The sequence below is a fragment of the Drosophila guanche genome, unplaced genomic scaffold (genome assembly GCF_900245975.1).
Source record: "Drosophila guanche unplaced genomic scaffold, DGUA_6, whole genome shotgun sequence".
NCBI classification, from domain to species: domain Eukaryota; kingdom Metazoa; phylum Arthropoda; class Insecta; order Diptera; family Drosophilidae; genus Drosophila; species Drosophila guanche.
In genome coordinates this window covers 104,041-125,184 of record NW_022995765.1, presented here as the reverse complement: position 1 = coordinate 125,184, position 21,144 = coordinate 104,041, and the positions used below count along the sequence as shown (strand labels likewise).

Below are 21,144 nucleotides of genomic sequence, written 5' to 3'. Positions count from 1 at the left end.
CAGCGGCGAGAAGGTCGATTGGCGCCATGCCGGCCAATACTAGGGCCGCCTCTTCGGAGACGGTGCGGTAAGCGCTAATGACTCTCAGTACACCTCTTTGGTAGGCCGCTTTGCAGGTGCGGCTGTACGTTGGGAGCTCCATAGCTGGTGCCCATATTTGAGCAGCGTACATAATGATGGCTCTGACAACAGAGCAGATGAGCAGTCTGCTCCTCTGTCTTGGACCGCCGATGTTGGCCATTATGGCGGATAGCACGCTTGCTGCCCTGCCGGCTTTGACTCCGGTTTCTTCCAGGTGCTGCTTGAAGCTAAGCCTGTGGTCCAGATGGACTCCCAGGTACTTGATAGCCGGGGACGACTCGATTTCGTCTGTTCCAACAACCACTCTAACCATCTCTACCTTTTTCCTGGTGCTAATCAGGACCGATTCGGGTTTGTGCGCTGCTAGGCTGAGGCCGTTTTCCTGGAGCCAGCACATCACTCGTCTGACTGTCCCATTCGTGTTCTCCTCTACTTCAGTTAGGGTTTTACGTACCGCTACTACCGCGATGTCGTCTGCGAAGCCAACGATGCTGCAGCCGGCTGGTGTGTCCAGTCGTAGGATGCCATCGTAGCGGGCAGAGAACTGTGGAACGCCTCCTGTAACTTGTCGTCGTTTTTGTCCCGTCGAGGTGTCGAACAGCAACACTCTGTTTTTGAAATAACTAGCTACTATGCCCACCAGGTACTCAGATACACCAATTCTGGAGAGGGCGGCAATGATGCTTGGCCATCTCGCAGAGTTAATGGCATTTTTTACATCTAGTGTAGTTACCAGGCAGTACTTCTTGGTGCCACCTTGCCATCTCTTCACTGCTCTGATCGCGTCGGGGGTGCTTCTCCTCTTCCTAAAGCCGAATTGGAGTTCAGATAGTCCCTGTAGGCTGTCAATTTCCGCTTCTAGCCGATTTGCGATGATTCGCTCGAACAGCTTCCCCGTTACGCTGATCATGCACAGAGGCCTGTATCCTTCCCAGTCTTTGGTAGAAGCACTAGCCTCTGGAGCTTCCAGCCCGTGGGGAAGACTTGCTCATGCAGGCATTGGTTAAAAGTCTTCGCTATCGCTTCCGGGTATGTTGTGGCTATCGCCCGGACTGCTATGACGGGTATACCGTCGGGCCCTGGCGCTTTGCCGATCTTCATGCTCTTAGCCGCTTTTAACAGCTCTTCCGCACCGATCTGTGGAGGTGTGGGGGTCACCCGGTGTCTGGGCACGTAGTTCCTGTTGCGTGGGGAAAAGTGCATCCACGATTCTGGACAATAATTCCGGGCAGGTGGGCATTACCTTGCGCGCCAGTTTGCCCATCACCATCGTGTAGGCTAGGCCAAAAGGCTGCAGGTCTGCCTCCTTGCAGAGGTCCTTCCAGCAGTTTGCTTTGCTTCGTTTGATCTCCTTGGTGAGATGTGCCCGTTGTTGGTGGTAGATGGGGTGCGCTTCTGCCGCTTCCTGGGCTGCTTGGGGGTCTTGTGGTCTCCGCCTTGCTGTTTTCATGGTCTCCGCAGATCCGCTATTTCCTGCGACCACCAGTGCACTGGCTTTCGCTTCCTTCCCCCCATTTGCTTTTTTACCATGGCGGCTTCGCAGGCAGTCTCCATTGCTGTACCTAGCGATTTTGCCTGCTCTGCATTCCCGTGTACACTTTCGCTGCTTTGACGGAACATGAGGAGCAGGCACTGGGTGTCCATGTCCTCCGTTTTCCTAGCTGTGCGCCTTATGGTTGCGGTGGGTCCGTCGTCGATACAGCACGTTATGGCCCGGTGGTCACTATGCGTATATACACTTGCAACCTTCCAGGTGGCTCTCCGTGCCAGTTAGGGGCTGGCGAATGTAACGTCGATTACCGATCCGCGGTCATCCTTTACGTATGTTTGTGTACTTCCTTTATTCAGGAGCACCACACTCAGGGTCGCGAACACATCAAGTAGGACGCTTCCTCGTGCGTTCGTCCTTGTGCTTCCCCACTCGGTCGGCGATGCGTTGAAATCGCCAGAAATGATCACTGGGGAACGACTACGTGCATCTTCCGCTAGGTCTTCTAGTATGTTGGCGAACTCATCCGGTTGTATGCTCGGTGCAATGTAGCAGCTGTATATGTGGATGCCAGCAATCTTTGCTCTGACGTACCCCACTGACGTATGCCGGGCGCTTAAGCCTTGTGGCGAGGTTCCACAGCTCCAGATAACTGCTCCATAATTAGAGTTTGTTTTCTGTATCTATACGTCTGGTGGCATCGCTAGGTGTGGCTCGCTCAATATGGCGACGTCGACGTCCTCTTCTTTCATCGTCTGCATGAGCAGGTCCTGTGCCGCTCTGCAGTGGTTCAAATTAAGCTGCAGGAACTTAATTTTGCCCATTATTGTATGAATTTGCTGCCTTAACATATAAAGGGCATGCCCTACTGAGGGTGCCATGTGCCGTGTCCTTTAGCCCTGCTCTTGTGCATAAGATGCAGGCGGGCATCTGTTTGCAATCCCTCGAGTTGTGCTGCGTACCTCCACAATTAAAGAATTGGCTTGTTTCGTCGTGGCTACTTCTGCATCTTGCCGCGATATGTCCGAATGCTAGGCACTTGAAACACCTCCTGGGTTCGTTCTTCTGCCGGATTCGGCATACCGACCATCCAATGCGAACTTTTCCCTCGTGAAGCAGCTTGTCCGCTGTTTCTTTGGGTAGAAGAATGTTCGCTGTCAGCGTTCCACGGTAGGCTTTCCAGAGTTTCGGGACTGACTCGGTCGGCAAGTCTCCGTCTATCTTAGCGAATATGACTTCGAGCACTTCTTCCGGCGTTTTCCACTCCGATATGTCCCTAACCTCAATCAAAACCTTCTCGGAGATAGCCTTGACCTCAGCAATATTGCCCACCTTCGTCTGGAATGCCTTGAGTAGTTTTGCAGTGGCGGCTAAACCCACCCTGTCCCGCAGCTTTTGTTGTTTTTTTCACATTCTCTCATTCACACTCTGCTTCTGTTTCACTCGGCCTCTGCCTCTGCCGTCCCTCTGCCTCTGCCTACTTTTAACCCACCCCGTCCCGAGGCTTATATTTGTTTTGTTTTTGTGTGCGGGCGCTGCCTTTGCCTTTGACGCGAGTCTGCAGTGCGTGTTGGTGTTTAAAATTTGCCGGGTATAAAAGTTGTGACGCGTAAGAAGCGTCTCACACGTCCCTTCTCGTTTATTTATATATTTAATATAAATAATAGAAATAATGGAATACGTGGTTGTGTGTTCCGCTAAGACTTGCAAGAAGCAGATAAACCACGACCAGCCGAGCATCCCTTGCTGGCTCTGCGATAACGTAGTGCACGCAAAATATATTGGGTTTTCAGGCCTCGTGGGTGACTCAATTGCAAAGCGTAATGGTCTACATTACAGTTGCTAGGCGTGTCGGTCTGTTGAGAATGACATGGTCACGTTTATGAGGCAGACGCGAAAGGTGGACGCAAAAGACGCGACCGTGGGCTTTAACAAGCAGTACGATCGGCTTCTAGCCATGGAGTCCCAATTCAGCGGTTTTAAACTGCTGAATTAGAGTCCTAGGCGCAAAAAAGTCACTCCTCGTGATCTGCAAGTGACTGTCCCCCCAAGGGCAACGACAACTGCTGGTGATCAAGTTTCGGCTACCAAATCGATCATCTCGAAGAACATTCCGCCAGTTAGTAATGTAGCGTCCGTGTTTGTCGAGTCCGTTCCAAAGCCACATCATATCCCATCTATTTCGATCCCACCAGTAAATAAACGTCCCGGACCACCAAATATTGCCGTCACAGGTACCAGATCTGTGGTGCCAAAACCTCTGGTGGGAGTCCCACCAAAGCGGCAAGTTTTTGTCTCTCGGCTTCCCCTGACCTCACATCTAATGATGTAACTGCTTTTATACAAAGCAAAATAAAAGCCGATGGCTTAAAGGTGGATAAGTTTAATTTCTCTTATGCCAGGGAGATATCCTCTTTCAAGATTAGCGTGTCTCCAACTCAATTCGAGACCATTTGCTCTTCCAAATTTTGGCCAGAGCACCTAGTGGTGAAAGAGTTTAAGGCTAAGAAGAAAAATGGGCCCCCCATAACTCTTTCTAGTAGTGCTGGAAGTGGATGGAGTGGATGGAGCAGAGGAAGAAGGAGCACTGGCCTATTCCTCCTCTGCTCCATCCACCTTTTCCCACTGCAATTCCTCGCAGTCAAAAAACTAATTTCCCTCTTTGTAGCCTATAAAATGCTCGCGGTTTACGTAGTAAGCTGAGCACTCTTTTTATGGATGTTTTATGTTTACCGATACCTGGTTAAAGCCGGACATTATTAGTTCCGATGTTTTGGCAGATCGGTACACAATTTATAGGAATGATCGTTCGTCTCGACGTGGAGAAGGGGTTCTGATTGCAGTAAACTCTTACTTTACGTCGGAGCCTTTCATAGTTCAGGTTTCACAAGACCTGGAATTCCTCTGTGTCAGACTGATTCTTCCCGGTCAGTATATTTATGTAACTTGCTCGTAATATACGAGCAGCACTTGTCCGCCTTAAAAACTGTTTCTTCCTCGCTATCTGATAAAGAGCATAGTTCTTTCAACCTGCCAGGTAACGAGTCTAATAACCTTGTGCCCATGTCACGACATGATTTTATTGATGGCTTATTAGACCTGCCCCTGTCTCAAGTCAACCATGTAAAAAACTCCTTGGGTGGATTGCTTGATCTGTACTTTGTCGTGGATCCGACCGTAGCGTTGGTAACACTCCGGTTACTCCGGCTCACTATACCTGAAGACTGCTATCATCCTACTTTCGAAGTGTCGGTAGATATTGCACCTACTGTATCGGATCGTGCGGGTAGGCTATCTGAACGCGTCCGCTGCATTCTTAAAGTCGAGTTTAAGAAGCTCAATAACTTAATTAGGGCTTATGATTGGTCCGCTCTGTACTCGTGCACTGACGTTATTGAAGGCACAAACATTTTTTACAATGTACTGGAGATAATTTTTGACACGTGTGTCCCACTTCCATGTCCGAGTAGATCTGCGAAACCTCCTTGGTTCGTCAAAGAGTTATCCAGTCTAAAGAACCTAAAATCAAGACTATTTAAAAAATCTCAAGAAGTTGGTTCTCCCTCTTATCTTTCCAACTACTTAATAGCTCGGTCAAATTTCACTGTTCTTAATGCTCAATCCTATAGGAACTACCTACTTCGATGCAGGATACGTTTTTCACAGGACCCTAAACAGTTCTACAGCTTTTTAAACAGTAAGCGTAGAACATCTACACATCCATCCTCGCTGTCATTTTTGAATATGTCGTCAAACAATGATCAGGCACTCGCCGATCTTTTTGCAAAATTTTTTCAAACCACCTGTTCTCAGGAAAGCTACCCAGGTCATATGTATCCATATAGTTTACCAAGGTCGAATGGAATTTTCTTCCCTTTGTTTAATGAAGGCTCCTTACTTCATGAACTGCAATTAGTTAAGCCGGTATATTCACCGGGCCCTGACGGAGTTCCCGGCTATGTACTCAGGTACTGTGCCGAGTCTCTGTGCGTACCCTTGCTTAAACTATTCACTCTATCCATCCATTTTTCTAGCTTTCCACCCATTTGGAAAGAATCCTTTATAATTCCTCTCCATGAGAAAGTTAGCAAGTCTGATGCTGAAAACTATAGAGGTATAGTAAAGTTATCCGCTATTCCTAAAATGTTCGAGACATTTTTAACTCCGCACTTGCAACATCTCTGCAAATCACTTATAACTTCAGGTCAGCACGGATTTATACGGCGACGATCAATAACCACTTATCTTTTAGAGTTCACCTCCTTTGTCATTAAAGGATTCCAGGGTAACTTGCAGACGGAAGTTATTTACACTGACTTCAGTAGGGCATGTGATTATGTAAACCATTCTCTTCTTGCACAAAAGCTCGACCTTCTAGGGTTCCTGCCCAATCTTTGGAGATGGATTTCTAGCTACCTGTGTTCTAGGTCTCAAAGGGTCCTTTACAAAAACTCCTTAAATTTACCTCTTATTTTTACTTCTGGAGTACCACAGGGTAGCCATTTAGGCCCCTTAGTTTTCACACTCTTTATTAACAAATTCTCGAGTACTTATGTATGCGGATGATGTTAAGCTCTGTGTCCAGTATAAAGACATTTCATTTCACTCTCGCCCGCAATCTGATCTCAATAGCTTTCAGTCATGGTGCTGTGCAAATATGTTACAACTTAATGCCTCGAAGTGCAATGTAATGACTTTTTATCGCTCCAGCCCCTTCCTGACTCCTTACACCCTCTGCGGTAGTTATCTTGAGAGAATTACATTTGTTGATGATCTAGGTGTTAAACTAGACCCCAAGTTAAAGTTTTCTGAACACATTTCTACCATGGTTAATAAAACCATGGTTGTGCTTGGGTTTATAAAGAGGTGGTCAACGGAATTTTATGACCCCTATATAACGAAGACTCTCTATATCTCGCTTGTTCATCCGATTTTAGAATACGGCTCAAGTGGATGGTGCCCTCAGTACAACATACATCAGGACCGTATGGAATCAGTACAAAAAAAGTTTTTATTATTTGCCTTACGGGGCCTCAACTGGGATGAAACTGTGAGACTGCCATCCTACCGTAGTAGACTTCTTTTAATAAATCTTCCATCCTTAGTTAGTCGTAGAAAAATGCTTGGTGTAATTTTTATGCACAACTTTTTAAAGGGGAAATTAGACAGCCCTGACTTCCTGAGCCGCATAAACTTTACGATTCCCGTTACAACCACTAAAAACCATATTCCTTTGTTCCTTCCACTATGTAGATCGAATTCTGCCTTGCACGAACCCTTTAGGGTTTATGCTCGGATTATAATTCCCTCTACCACATTATATCCTCAACTAGCTCCCTTCCTCTTCTTAAATCTCTTATACTAGCCTACCTCTCCCTAAGTTAGTTAGCATTTTAGTTTTGTCTTGTTTCAGATTTTGGTCATTTTTTCTTGCTTAGCTATAGTAGCTCTAGTCTAGTTGTGTTTAGTTCTAATTTTCCTCGAATATTAGCCTAACATCTATCTTTCCTGCATGCTCGCGACCGGTTTGGTTAATCGCGCCGCTCGTATTGCGGCAGAGCCCCTCGGTCGGTTGGGCGGGAGGAGGGCTGCGTTCTGATGTGTTCCGCGCGTAACAGGCTTTGGCTTGGTGTCGCATGGGCCACTTGATGGTGCAGTCATTGCATATCAACGTCCAGACAAAAGAAAACGAGGAAGGACGTGTGAGACGCTGTAAGAGATTGGATCATTATTATAGCCAGCATGAAGAAATTAATTTTCAGTGGCTAAACCCACCCCGTCCCGCAGCTTGCTTTTGTTTTTGCACATTCTCTCATTCACACTCTGCTTCTGCAGTGTGCGGCCTCTGCATCTGCAGGTACAGATGTTCTACTGAGTAGCGGGTATAAAAGTGGTGACGTCTCACACGTCCCATTTCGTTACAATTTTAAATTATACACTTGTTCTACATACATATGTTTGTGATTTACATCACTTCTCACGCCAATACGCTATTTTAGTTCGCACCCTCCCCTAGAGCCGCACACTGCATGTAGCAGAGTGTAGAATAAGAGAATGTGCAACAAATAAAAAAATCTGCTGGACGAGCCACTGCAAATTCATTTCTTCATTCAGGCTATAGTAATGATCCAATCTGATCTCAGTACGGTGGTCGATAGATATGGTAATTTCCTACGGAATGGCGTTTTTAGCTTTGTTTTATCTTCAAAATTGTGGATACCGCAGATTTTTTATTTTGCGGGGGCGGAAGGGGGCATGGCGAAATGTTGAAACACACTTGTAACAGTGTGTGCATACCGCCATCTGTATACAAAATTAGATGGCTCTAGCTTTTATAGTCTCTGAGATCCAGGCGCTCAACAAGACGGACATGGCTATATCGACTCGGCCATTGACGCTGATCAAGAATAAATGTATGTATATACACTTTATGGGGTCGGAAACGTTTCCTTATGTGTGTTACATACATCCACTTTCCACACAAATACAATATACCCTATTTACTCTTCGAGTACCGGGTATAAAAATCAATGAAATAGAACATTCAGTACTATAATCAAACTAAAATAATATTTATAAATATCCCTAAACAGTCTAACACAGAAAAAAATGATATCCCACTGCGTAGCTGTTACGATAAATTTTAAGTTTAACCTTTTTTACATTCAAGAACTAATTTATAAGAAATGTAATTACTCTAATTGGTGTTTACCCAGGCATAATCGTTAAAAATCCGAAGTCGCTTTTCGGCTTTAAAAGTGACAAATATAATAAATATTTTAGCAACTTGATTGGGTGACGATCGCTATCCATAATTGATCATCATTATCTGGTGATTCGAACTACCTACCAGTAATGCAATGCAAATAAAATCAAACCAAAATGTCCGATAAAGATAAGCAAAATTTTTCCAATTCTAAAGTATACATACATTAAAATATATAAAAAAGTATGTTCATCCTTATTACTCTGCTCTAGAACGAAGTTTTAATTAATTTCATTGACATTTTCTACATACAATATTTGGCAGAAATATCATATCAGATCGCCACAAAAAATAACTATTTCTACAATAAAATACAATATACCCTATTTACTCTTCGAGCAATAAAACAAACATAAATGTCAATTATATTTTTTGTGGGTATTTCCCAGCGGAGATGTTTGCCCAATCAAAAGTCATGGCTAAGTGAGTACTTTAACACCCCAATCAAAGTGTTCAGTGAGCGTCTCCGAGTTTCTCAGATTTGACATGGAGACTATCAGCGAATTAGTCACGAAGACGACAATGGGTCGTTCCGGAAAAAATATAAATCGAAAACAATTTGGAACCAAACTGAGGTCTGATAAACATCATAATTTGTTTTTCTGATTAATTTTTTTGCAACCAACTCCTAGGGTTTGTGGAACAACCCATCGATTACTTGCAACCCTATTAAATGTCTACCAAACTACACCGCAATTGTTTCAAGTTCATTCATATAAGTCTGGGGCCTCCTGCGAGCGGCTCAGACCTTTTTCGTTTATGGTAAAGAAGTGGTTTGTATTTGTATTTGGTTATTTATTTTATTACAATAATTATGGTATGTTTCTTTCTGCTGTTAAATTGCTCAATTATATCTCTGTTAAGATTAGCATGGCAAGGTCCTTTATCTGTAAGCTTGTGTACTTAAACTTGTGTTTTTAGGTGTTTAGGTGATTTAGGTGTTAGTCAGTGGCTAAAAATAAAACATTTGGTGTTTGCTTATGGCATATTTTCACACCCAGGCAATGTCATTGTCGTGTAAGGCAAATTAGCAATTTGCATTTAGCATTTAAACTAGCAAAGAATAGTTGTATGTGCTACAGACAGGGCTAATGGAGGGGCTTGGAACATATTTAACATAAATTATATCATGAGAGTGTTACATTTACAGGGTATTTATTATATGCAATAATTTCTGCTACACAAATTTATACCTATAAATTCATACTTATGCACATACATTTACATTATTTCTAAAACTACATCTACATCATAACAATAATTTGAGTTTTGCAGCCGTTCCGACGGAAAATGTGTTTTATCTCCTTATAAATTGATAAAATGAGTACTGTGTATAAGACTAATAAATTATAATATCCATATAAGACTACTCGACATGCTTTGGCCGCTTCTATCCATACTAATTTTTTCTGAATGATATGGGGCGTAGAAATGGTTTGATGACAGAACTTTTTTTTAAAGAATTTTTAAAATATCATATTTTTTTTAGCAATTATACCTGGTACTCGAAGAGTAAATATGGTATATTTTTTTTTTAGAGGTAGGGATATTTTTTTACTTAATATAAGTATCTTACATCTTATTGTAATAAACTTAGCAATTTTATAAAGCTGATGAATGCATCTACCAAAGTGTACCCAAATACTTTGAGATTTAAGCTTACCGTTTGAAAAATATGAATCTTTGAAAAGCCAAAATGGGGATTTTGGAGAGGTATTTTTTTTAGCAAAATTTTGACTTATATACTCGGGAGAAGTCGTAAAAAATTAAATCCTGTGTCTTCTATTTTTGTATGTACAGGTGCATTTGGGCGTCGTTTATGGTATTGCTCATCAAAATCTATGGAGAGTCGGCTGAGCTAAAATTGGTTGACCAACAAGATACTTTTTTGCATATTTTCAATTTTTTTAATGTTGGTTAAAAAATTGTAGCTCAGCAGTCTCTAGGCTAATTTTTAGCTGCATCAAAAAGCTTTTCAGAATTGATAAACTCTCTACAACTAGATGTAAGATACTTAAATAATGTCATAAAGAAACAGCACCCTCTGAAAAAAACTTACAAAAACGGTTCCCGTTTAATTGTATGCCTTATGTAACCCACAGTCACCCACAAGATTAGCCACGTTCCGCATTTGATGGGCAGTTAAAATTTAATTAGCAAAGAGCTTTGCTAACAGCCTTTTGATCTTTTAACTATAAGGGATCACTTTTCGTAGAGTGTTTGCACTCGATAGAAATGTACGCATAAATCAGCGGACAAGCTGACAGACAGAGTGAGTCGGAGAGTGAGTTTCCTTGTCAGTTCAACTGTTGTCAAGTCATGCCGAAAGAATATGCTAACTGCTAAGCGCAAATATCAACCATGAACCCATAAATAAATCGTCTCAAGATACAGTGCAAAATGCATTCAAGTAATATTTGTTTGTGATTGTATCTATAACGAGAATTATTCTACGGGTATTCTTTTTTCAAATGTTACCGCTAAATGTTACAGACGGACAGACAGACAGACATGGCTATATCGACTCGTATATTGATGCTGAACAAGAATATATATACTTTGTGGGGTCGGAAACGTTTCCTTCCGTGCGTTGCAAACATCCGTTATTCCCCACAAATACAATTTACCCTATTTGCTCTTCGAGTACCGGGTATAAAAACGGGGAAAAATCATGTCTTGTACTCTAGGTTGGATACATCGAACTGATTGTGAAAGTATCTGCGAAATCAAGCGAGAGAGATATTCGACATTTTTCGGTTTCTGCTGTTAATGAAACGCTGCGAATATTGTTCGTATGCAAATTATCAGAGAGCTGTAGTAAGAAAGCCAAGCATTTTTAAACATCTTAATGGCCGAAAGGCATCTTAATAGCCAAATATCCGACCAGCTGGAGCGGTAATCACGTAAGACAGACGATCGTAACCCAATGGGAATCCGGAAGAGGCAGCCACCAATTCGATGTACACAAATGCTTGACATTGAACTTCAAACATAAATCCAATGTCTTGATCCATACAACTACTGTATTTAAATACTTTTGGAGTATTTTCGATGAAGAGTAAATAGCAGAAGCACTTTAATTCATGATTGTAGTATGATTGTAGGTTTGATTCGTTCACATTCCAGTGCTAATCAATCGACGAAAACTTGCTGATAGTCGCCTTGTCCGACTTGATTACGTTTACATCGATATCGAGCCGAGGTCTCGGCGCTAATAAATATGCAAAAAAATCACCGGGCGACACGCATCAGATTCCACCATAAATTGCTAAAAAGATCATAGACAATATTGGCAAGTTCAGGAGATTAACTTGAATAAAAAATTTAGGTCTGAGAGGAATTGCACACACACGTATCATTGTTTGGCCTGTATTTTGCCGTGATAGTTGAACTACCCGTGATGTTAGCTCTTTCTGTGGCTGTTGTTATTGCCGGATTTATTGTATCTAAGAAATAGGCTTCAACGTTGCAAGCTCGACCATCGACGATTCATTTCAGCGGCGAACATCAGCGTGCGCGCATGCGCATTCGTTAAATACATCATATATCGGGAAAATCGATCTAAAGTGTCCTCCCAAGTGATTGTAGGAATATTTTTTTAGCACACAAGTAAATTTTGTAAGTACATTTTTTTTATAAACAGTTTGGCAGTATCCACTCCCTGTTTTTGCTGTAGACTTTCATTGACAAACGTGTTCAGAATTTTACAAGAGCCCAATGTTTTTGCCAAGTGAAGGAATGTCTCAAGAATGTGTTGGTGTGTGTGTTTGTAGATCCGGATCTGCTAAGCTGACGTGAACTGCTGGCACGCCCCACCTGTTTTATGAACTGTGCATGATCCGAACATTATTTGGAGAGAAAAGTAAAGTTTTTTTAACTACAAAATGCAGTTTTTCTTGGGTTTAACAATGTTAAAAAGTCAAATAGGTTTATTGCAATCACAAATCGCAAATTTGAATGCCACTTGCAATCTAAAACATACAAGTAATTATATGATAACGACTGTTATTTTGTGCAATCAAATGGAATAAATTTTAACAATTTCAAAGTGTTCGATTAATTTTAAAAATAGTTTTAAATGCTTCTCGAAATCAGCTAAGTCAGTCCTTCATTACTTGTTTTAACTGGCGAGCGAGATCTGTTGGGCAGCATGTCTCAGCAACCAATTAGTTTAGGTTTAATGACCCGCATTGATTGCCATAAGCGCGATAAAAATAACTATAATGAATGCAATGAGTTCCTTTGTTAAGGCAAGGCAAGGCGTCGGCATTAAAAATGAAACCAGCATGATGTAGGTCAGTCCTGTAAAAGCCAGGCCACTAAGTAGAGCTCTATGCCGAGGCAATACTCACGTAAAACAAAATCAATCGAAGGCAGGGGATTTTCCACTATATGTCCGCTAAACTTTTGGCTTGCTGCCTAAGAGCTAAACTGAATGATACCCTATTGAGGTTAATTGTAATGATTTATTAACTATTAAATTTGTGCCATTTGTGCCAAAAACTCATGAAAAAAAACATAAAATTTTTAAATTAATTTAGATTTTTGTTTGTTTGTGGATTTTTTTCCTTCTCTCTCCCTCTTATGAACATCCGCTTGCGGTTTATGGGTCAACGCTTAAATATTTTCGCGCGTCTCAGCGATCGATTTATTTTGATTTTTATTGAGCTTTAATTTTGTTTTTTCTCCAGTCTGGTGTTTGTTTTGATCACAAACCGGTTAGATTGTTAAGAGAGCTTACTTTACTGCGCTCCTTTTGCAAAGTCATTCTATTTATTTGTCGTCGCTGTCATGGAATACCAAAACCAAACCCGTTGAACTTGAGCTCAAAACGCGACTGGGAGAAGTGTATCGTGCGAACATCAACCCACCCGATCAATGGAGCGTAAATTGGCCTGATCAGAACCAAGAAGAAGGCTACTTCATGCTTCTTTGCCGCGACGGCTCAGCCAAGCAATTGTGCATACATAGGCCCTACCCATGAAGTAATTATATAAGAAGGTGCAGTCGGCCAAAGTGCTCTACTAGCTACGCTGTTTGCAAGTTCGATTGAAAGGGCTCTGCGCTGTAAGTGTGAGTCAAACGAAACTATCGATTTGTGTTCTGTTTAATTGGGGGAATACCATAATGCGGAATGTAAAATGCAGAAATGCACTTTCAAACAGCAGTTACATGCACATTTTTTTGTTACCTCTGTTGATTGTTGGGACAGCTACTATTTCTATATATATACACACATAAGAAGGTAACACAATAGATACTAGAATACAATAGTTTAGGTACATAAAAAAAGGCATCGTAAAAAAGATATGTATGTATCCATATATGCAGGAATGTATGTATAAATAATATATAATATTTAGGTGTTCATTTTTGCGGTTGCACAGCAGCAGCTTTGTGTTTAAAACAAAACAAACAAAATCTATAAAAATAATAATACTCAACGTACGCTTTATAAATACATACACAGTGTGATGGATTAACCCTATGATGTCATGGAGATTAAAGTTTCCCATTACAAAAAAAATAATTTAAGTTATTTTTATAATTTGATTTTTTAATAAGCTACTACTTGAAAATATTCGTTATTTGGCTTTAAAGTAGATTTTTTTTTTTGCTTAGGCTCTTAATTCTTAAAAAAATTTTAATTTATTGGCAAAAAATCGAAAAGTCATTTTAAGCGCGCACATGCTTAATATGGGCGGTTAATAGGCTTTAAAAAAATAGGAAACAATTCGCCGCAACCTTTTGCGTGAAGAAATCATTTTTAAGTTCTTTGCGCTGCAACAATTGACATGAAGCTGCTAATCAAGAGTTCTAGACTATATTAAAACGCACTTTAAAACATGTCTGATTTCATCTCTCACTGTTATCTTAGCCGCAAGCAAAATGCGGCTGTGGCTTAGCTCTCTGCTGCTCTCTATGTGCTCGCTCCACTGCTGCAGCGGCCAGATATTGGTGGACTTTCTGCGGGACTTTGAGACGTCGCTGCTGAACACGAGGATACCGGATACAACGCGCTTCCTGCCGGAGTATGATTTCATTATAGTCGGTGCTGGCACCTCTGGCTGTGTGCTGGCGAATCGTCTAAGTGAGATTTCCTCTGCGAGCGTTTTGCTGCTGGAGGTCGGCGATCAGGAAACCTTCATCAGTGATGTACCGCTGACGGCGGCTCTGACCCAAATGACGCGCTACAATTGGGGTTACAAGACCGAGCCAACCGCCCATGCCTGTCAAGGCCTCAAGGAAGGTGTCTGCAACTGGCCCAAGGGGCGTGGTGTGGGCGGCACCAGCCTGATAAACTTTATGCTGTACACGCGAGGACATCGCAGGGACTACGACGATTGGGCGGCGGCCAACAATTCGGGTTGGTCCTACGACGAGGTTTTGCCCTACTTCAAGAAGTCCGAGCACATCGGCATACCCGAGCTGTACAAGTCGCCATATCATGGGCGGAATGGGCCACTGGATGTCCAATACACGGACTACAAGTCGCAGCTGCTAAAGGGATTCTTGAAGTCCGGTCAGGAGTTGGGCTACAACATCACCGATCCGAATGGAGAGCATCTCATGGGCTTTGGCAGATCGCAGGCCACCATTCGTAATGGTCGACGCTGCAGCGCCAGCAAGGCGTTCATCCAACCCGTGGTGCAGCGCAAGAATCTGCACATCTCCATGAAGAGTTGGGTGACCAAACTGATTATCGATCCGCTGACCAAAGCGGTTGACGGGGTCGAGTTTGTAAAGCAGCGTCGGCGGTTTGTGGTACGTGCCAGCAAGGAGGTCATTCTCTCCGCCGGCACCATAGCCAGCCCGCAACTGCTGATGCTGTCTGGGGTTGGACCCTCGGCGCATTTACAGGAACACAATATCACGGTTTTGCAGGATCTGCAGGTGGGCTACAATCTCCAGGATCACATCACGCTCAACGGCTTGGTATTTGTGGTCAACGATTCGACGGTGAATGATGCCCGCCTGCTGAACCCAACAGACATTTTTCGGTACATATTCGTTGGCCAGGGACCGTACACAATCCCCGGCGGTGCCGAGGCTTTTGCTTTTGTGCGTACTCCCAGCTCTAGTCATGGTAAATATCAGCTATCCGGAGTAAATGTTTTAATACAAACAAGTTCCTCCTGCAGCCAAGGACTATCCGGATATGGAGCTGGTCTTGGGCGCTGGCTCCCTAAGTGGCGATCGCTTTGGCACTATGCGGAATCTGTTGGGCATCACAGACGAGTTCTATGAGACCATGTTTGGGGACTTGCAACACAGAGAAACCTTTGGACTGGTGCCGGTGTTGCTGCGACCCAAAAGTCGTGGACGCATCTCATTGCGCAGTCGCAATCCTTTTCATTGGCCTCGCATGGAGCCCAACTTTATGGAGCATCCGGATGACATACAAGCCATGATCGAGGGCATTGAAATGGTAAACTTTTTCTAACTCTAACCCTAGTTTGCATCACCTAATCTTTCCCATCCCGCAGATCCTGCAGCTAGCACGCTCCAAGCCTTTGGTCAAATTGGGAACTCACTTTCACGATCGCCCCTTTCCCGGGTGTGAGCACTTGACCTTTGCTAGCGAGTCGTACTGGCGCTGTTGTCTGCGTCGCTATGGCTCCAGTTTGCAGCATCAGTCGGGCACCTGCAAGATGGGACCCGCCACGGACTCGTCAGCGGTGGTGGATGCCGCGCTCCGGGTGCATGGCATCCAAAAATTGCGAGTGGTGGATGCTTCTGTAATGCCGAATGTCCCAGCTGGACATACGAATGCAATTGTTATCATGATTGCCGAGAAGGCATCGGACATGATCAAGAACACGTGGCGAATGAGGACGTCATAAAACGACTGGACTGGGGAGTGCCCCAACTTTTTAATTTATTCTCTAGACATAACGTAAAATGACTAAGCCTTGCATGTGATAATTAAGTAATTTTGTAGCTCGTAAAAATTATTGTTTAGCATTTCCAAATTGGTATTTAAATTAAATGAAAGGCGATTTTTTTAAAGGAGTTTAATAACACTACCCGACACAATTAAACTTTTTTTTCCATTACAAACCCACTTGGTTTAGGATTTTTATTTGTATACCCAGTGTTTGTAGTAGGGCGGCTTCCTGTCGTTGCAGATAAATCTTCGGTCCGAAAAATGAGTCGACATATACGACATTATACATATACGTGTATAATATAACAGGGTTGTTTATTCCCGGTCACAAGCGCGGCGCGGGTGAAGGTGATTTATATGTATTTGTACGTGTATGAAGGGGCAAGAACTTGGTAGGTATGTAAAATTGTATGTAATGTGTACCGGAATGAACGGGGTGGGTAGCGAACTGAGCTTAGCTTAGCGGCTGGCTGCAAATGCTTGGCGCAACTGTTAGCTGTTAGCAACAGCCCGCTGCTCGGAAGAGGACTGCCTTGAGACCGGAACGGGCTGGCGTGGCTTCCGGAGGGTTGCGGATTTTGATTACCTCTAACTGGGAAGGGTCGCTCTCCATGGCCGTTAGCGTCAAGTATCGTTGTGTGAGGAAGGAGTCGATTTCCGTCCATGGAAGAATTTCCTTTTTGTCAGTTACTGACGCTTCCCACAAAGCCCGGGTCAGTTTTGGCAGCTTGGAGGCACATATAGTCACGAGCAGACTATTCCAATTGTCTGTGCAGACCTTGGAGTTTGCCAGGGCGGTTAGAACCCTTTAAATAGTGCTCTGAAGTTCCTTCAAGGCACGACTGGTCTCGGAACCCACGCGAGGCAGCAATAAAAGGATATTTTTTTGGAGGCCTGACCATGCTGACTCAAAACCGTCGTTGGTGAGTGGGGACTTTTCGTCTATGGCTTTCGGATCGCCACGGGTCTTGGTGGAGAGGTGGTACAGCTTCTTCAATGGAAAAAGCCTCGGATTGTCGATATATATCGCAGTAAATAAGTGTGAAAACTTCAATAACACAGGGGGGCAGCCGACAGCCGCCCTGGGAGGCTTTCGGCACTGGAGGACGGACTTCTGGGCGGTCAATTTGGGCAACGAGGTCCGCTACGCATTGCTCATACCCCTCTTAGCATTCGCCGTACATATTTTGAATTTTCTCTTGATCGTCCGGGGCCTTGCACATCATTGCCACCGAACAGGCCTCAAAATCCGCATCCACCTTTGCCCACATTTTCTGTAATTGGTCACGACGGACCTTTGAAACTGCGGAGGATGGGGCGCTGGTCCCGGGGGTGGTGAGCCGTGCTTCCAAGGTGCTCAGCCAATCGATGGCTGCCACAAACTTGGCCCGTGCGGAGGTGACGGTCGACTGTGCCATTGGAAGTGTGGGGCGATAACTGATTTCGGGTGTTTAGGCGAAAGCACCTTATGCATGATCGACGAAGGAAACATAACAGATTTTATCGTCGCCGCAGTAACACTCGGGCGGCCCTTGGAATACCTGGGGTCGGCGTTGATGAAATGTGCGGATGAGGCTGGTATGGATACCACACCAGAAGTAGAACGAGAAGTGACGTGTCAGACGCTTCTTACGCGTCACAACTTTTATACCCTGCACTCAGTACTACATATGTACCTTAGCGGTTATTTGTCAAATTTCAAATTTTTTCTTCATCTGTCATCTACATCTACAACACTTCTCACGCTTCTTACGCGTCACAACTTTTATACCCGGCACTCAGTACTACTCTTACACCTTAGCGGTGTTTTGTCAAATTTTTCATTTTTTCTTCATCTGTCATCTACACCTACAACACTTCTCACACCAACACGCTCCTTGAGCTCGCCCCCCTTCCCTAGACCCACACACTGCAGACTCGCGGCAGAGGCAGAGGCAGCGAACTCACACAAAAACGAGAAGGGACGTGTGAGACGATTCTTACGCGTCACAACTTTTATACCCGGCACTCAGGACTACATCTAGATGTAGAAGACATCGCCAACCACTAGATATCGTTCACATTACAGAACACGTAGTAAGAGCCTACTAAATAAAATGCATCAATACAATTTCTTACTTTTTCCCTGCACATTCTGTGCTTTGAATGTGAATCTATGAAAATTTCTTGTACGCAACGTTGATGGTCCAATGGTCTGCACATTCTGTGCAATAATGACCGATAGGTTTCACATCAGATTTTTCGGAAGTGGCACCATCTATGAACATTTCTTGTACTCAGCTTTGATGGTCACTCTTTTTCTAATACAGAGCGTTAAAAACCTAGTCTTGGTTTTAACTTTTAAAAATTAGCTTTTGGCCACCAAAAGTGGTCATTTGGGACATCTACACCTTAGCGGTGTTTTGTCAAATTTTAAATTTTTTCTTCATATGTCAGCTACATCTACAACACTTCTCACACCAACACGCTCCGTTAGCTCGCCGCCCTTCCCTAGACCCGCAGACTACAGACTCGTGGCAGATGAAGAAAAAGTGTTAAATTTGACAAAACACCGCTAAGGTGCAAGAGTAGTACTGAGTGCCGGGCATAAAAGTTGTGACGCGTAAGAAGCGTCTCACACGTCCCTTCTTGTTTCCTTTATTTTCAGCTGCAAGGAAGGAAAGAAATGAATATTTTGATAGGTGCTAGGACGGTGGAACACTCCACTCATTCGGTGGCCAGCAGATGCGTCTCGAAGCTGATGAAGTTGCTCTGCTTGATGTTGGGATCTTCGACGGCGCCGTGGAACTGCCGCCAGTAGGTGGCCAGCAATGCCTCAATCAAACGTCGCAGAAAGAGCAACTGAATGTGCAGAGACAGCGACACGGACTGCCAGTTGGTGAGGCAAAAGTGCTGAATGACCAGATAGTCTCCCGTAGGTGAGCATTCCCGTGACGACAAAGGTGACCGTCCAGGGCAGGACAAGGAGCAGAAATTTTTTCCAGGGGAAGAACGAGCCCTCCGACTGCTCCAGCTCCGCTTGGAGGTCCGTGATGGACGCCTCCTTGCGACGGCGCACCCATTCGTTCATCACCTGCTGCGCGGTGATCGAATGGCTGGAATTTTTACCCAGAATGCTTTTTCTACTCCTTTTTCTTGCTCCTCGAGCAGCTCCTGGCGACGCTCGGCGCGACACACTGCATCGCGATGGCGTCCGTACCACACCAAACAACGTCAGCAGCGAGTACATCATGGCACGGACCAGCATCATGGGACGGTAGCCCACATTCAGCCGCAGGCTCCGATCCACATTTACGCTTCTTACGCAGTTGAGCCGAGCGTGGCACACACATGCAGTCCCGTGAGCACCACGAAGTAAATTATGTCACGGAATTTGAGCATTGCAAATATTGAGAATTTTGTCTGTATGTTGTGTGAAATTTGTGTGAGTTTTGTGTGAAACCAAAAGGTTGTTGTGAAGTTCTGATTTTTTAGGCTTAGAGTTGGCTTTTTACTGAAATTCAGTTGAGAACCAGTTGCTAGAATTGCTTGGAAAAGCAAAACAAATCGGGTGATCTCGCCCAGAGCGAGCGCTCCGAGGTCTTTGAGAGCTATCGCAGCTTTTCGGTGCGCACCATTGTGGACACGGATCTGATTGCACGCGGAGTGGACACCCACCATGCCAACCTGGTGATCAAATCACAATTTAAATATTCCCGCCACGCGAGCACAGTTTGAGAGTAACTTGCTGTGCTTTTCAACATGGGCACGAAATAAGCAACATTCTGGTACCAGTACATCAAAATTGAGGTAAATATTTATTATCTACAGTATATCTGGAAGTGTGAACATATATTATTTTTGGTATATTTCTGGGGTATTTTTGTGAACACATTTTAAACGCAAAAATTCATACGGGAGAGCGTTTAATAGGAGAGAATTTCCCTGACCGTTTAGACACAGGAATGAATTTCCCTGTATATGAACAGCGCGCTCAGCTAGCTATATCTGAATTGAACGCTCTTTTATTACCCGAAGATGTCAAACTATCGGTTGTTTTGCAACTTGTAGAGACAGGTGAAAGAGAGAGGAGTTACTATACTATCGATGGTCGTCTAATTTCTCAACCATCGATAGTAACGATGGTGCTATCGATTTTTCTCCCAGCCCTGGTCACGCTGCGTGCGACGCCAAAAACCGCGTTTTTGTTTTTATTTAAGAAATTGCCTACAGAGTCGGGGTTCAACACTGGTGAGGCGCGTATCTCGTTTTTACTGCGGAAAGTAGAAAATTAGCTTATTTCGTGAAATAGAGCCTAAACTCGCTTCTAATAAGCAATAACCCGATCACCCGTGGTTACCCCACATCCTGATAAAGACGGCGGGACAAAAGTGGCAGTAGATCCGTATTTTACCGGATAACCTTGCCTCTCGGCAATGGCGGCCCAGCAAAGCCAGTAACACGGAAGCTGGTGCAGCGTAATCCGGAACCATGGCTGGCATAGGAAGGACCATGATGGCCACAGGATCAAGGATCCTAGTGGAGACGCGAAAAAAGAGGGAAGGAGACCCCAGACCTGCTTTTTCGGCAGGCGTAAAAATGGCTGGAAAAACAACAGCTACGACGACAAAAACCACCTTGAAAGAGAAAGAGACGAAAAACAAAACTACCAAAACAATTACTAGTGAGAAAGAGAAAGCGGATGTGGATGTTTGTCAGACGTCCGTGAGTACAAGATCAACAACGACAACTAACAACAAAAACAAAAACAACAAAAACATTAACAACAAATACTACGAGGGCCACAAAGGCCTTTTTGTAGTGTATATAGATAAATTAAGCGATAATAATTCCAGGATCGCAATTAACCAGTTCGAGCTATCCGAACTGTTGATAAAACTGGGACTTGGCGGTATAGAGGAGGTCGCGAGGATAGGCTAT

General features: G+C 43.9%; 1 protein-coding gene and 1 pseudogene across 1 annotated transcript; one reads left to right on the top strand and one right to left on the bottom strand.

The window, feature by feature from the left end:
- The first annotated feature begins 14,184 nt into the window (after positions 1 to 14,184).
- On the top strand, positions 14,185 to 16,363 carry LOC117591106 (glucose dehydrogenase [FAD, quinone]). The gene is made up of 3 exons (XM_034284208.1): positions 14,185 to 15,423; positions 15,479 to 15,765; positions 15,824 to 16,363. The coding sequence occupies exons 1-3, from the start codon at positions 14,226 to 14,228 to the stop codon at positions 16,178 to 16,180; spliced, it is 1,842 nt and encodes a 613-aa protein (XP_034140099.1). The 5' UTR covers positions 14,185 to 14,225; the 3' UTR covers positions 16,181 to 16,363.
- Positions 16,364 to 18,856: 2,493 nt separating this feature from the next.
- Positions 18,857 to 19,710, bottom strand: LOC117591105 (annotated as a pseudogene).
- Between the last annotated feature and the right edge of the window lie 1,434 nt (positions 19,711 to 21,144).

Coding starts and splice junctions, on each gene's coding strand:
- LOC117591106 (XM_034284208.1), top strand. CDS start 14,226: ATGCGGCTGTGGCTTAGCTCTCTGCTGCTCTCTATGTGCTCGCTCCAC. Junction 15,424..15,478: donor TACTCCCAGCTCTAGTCATG/GTAAATATCAGC, acceptor TTCCTCCTGCAG/CCAAGGACTATCCGGATATG. Junction 15,766..15,823: donor TGATCGAGGGCATTGAAATG/GTAAACTTTTTC, acceptor CCCATCCCGCAG/ATCCTGCAGCTAGCACGCTC.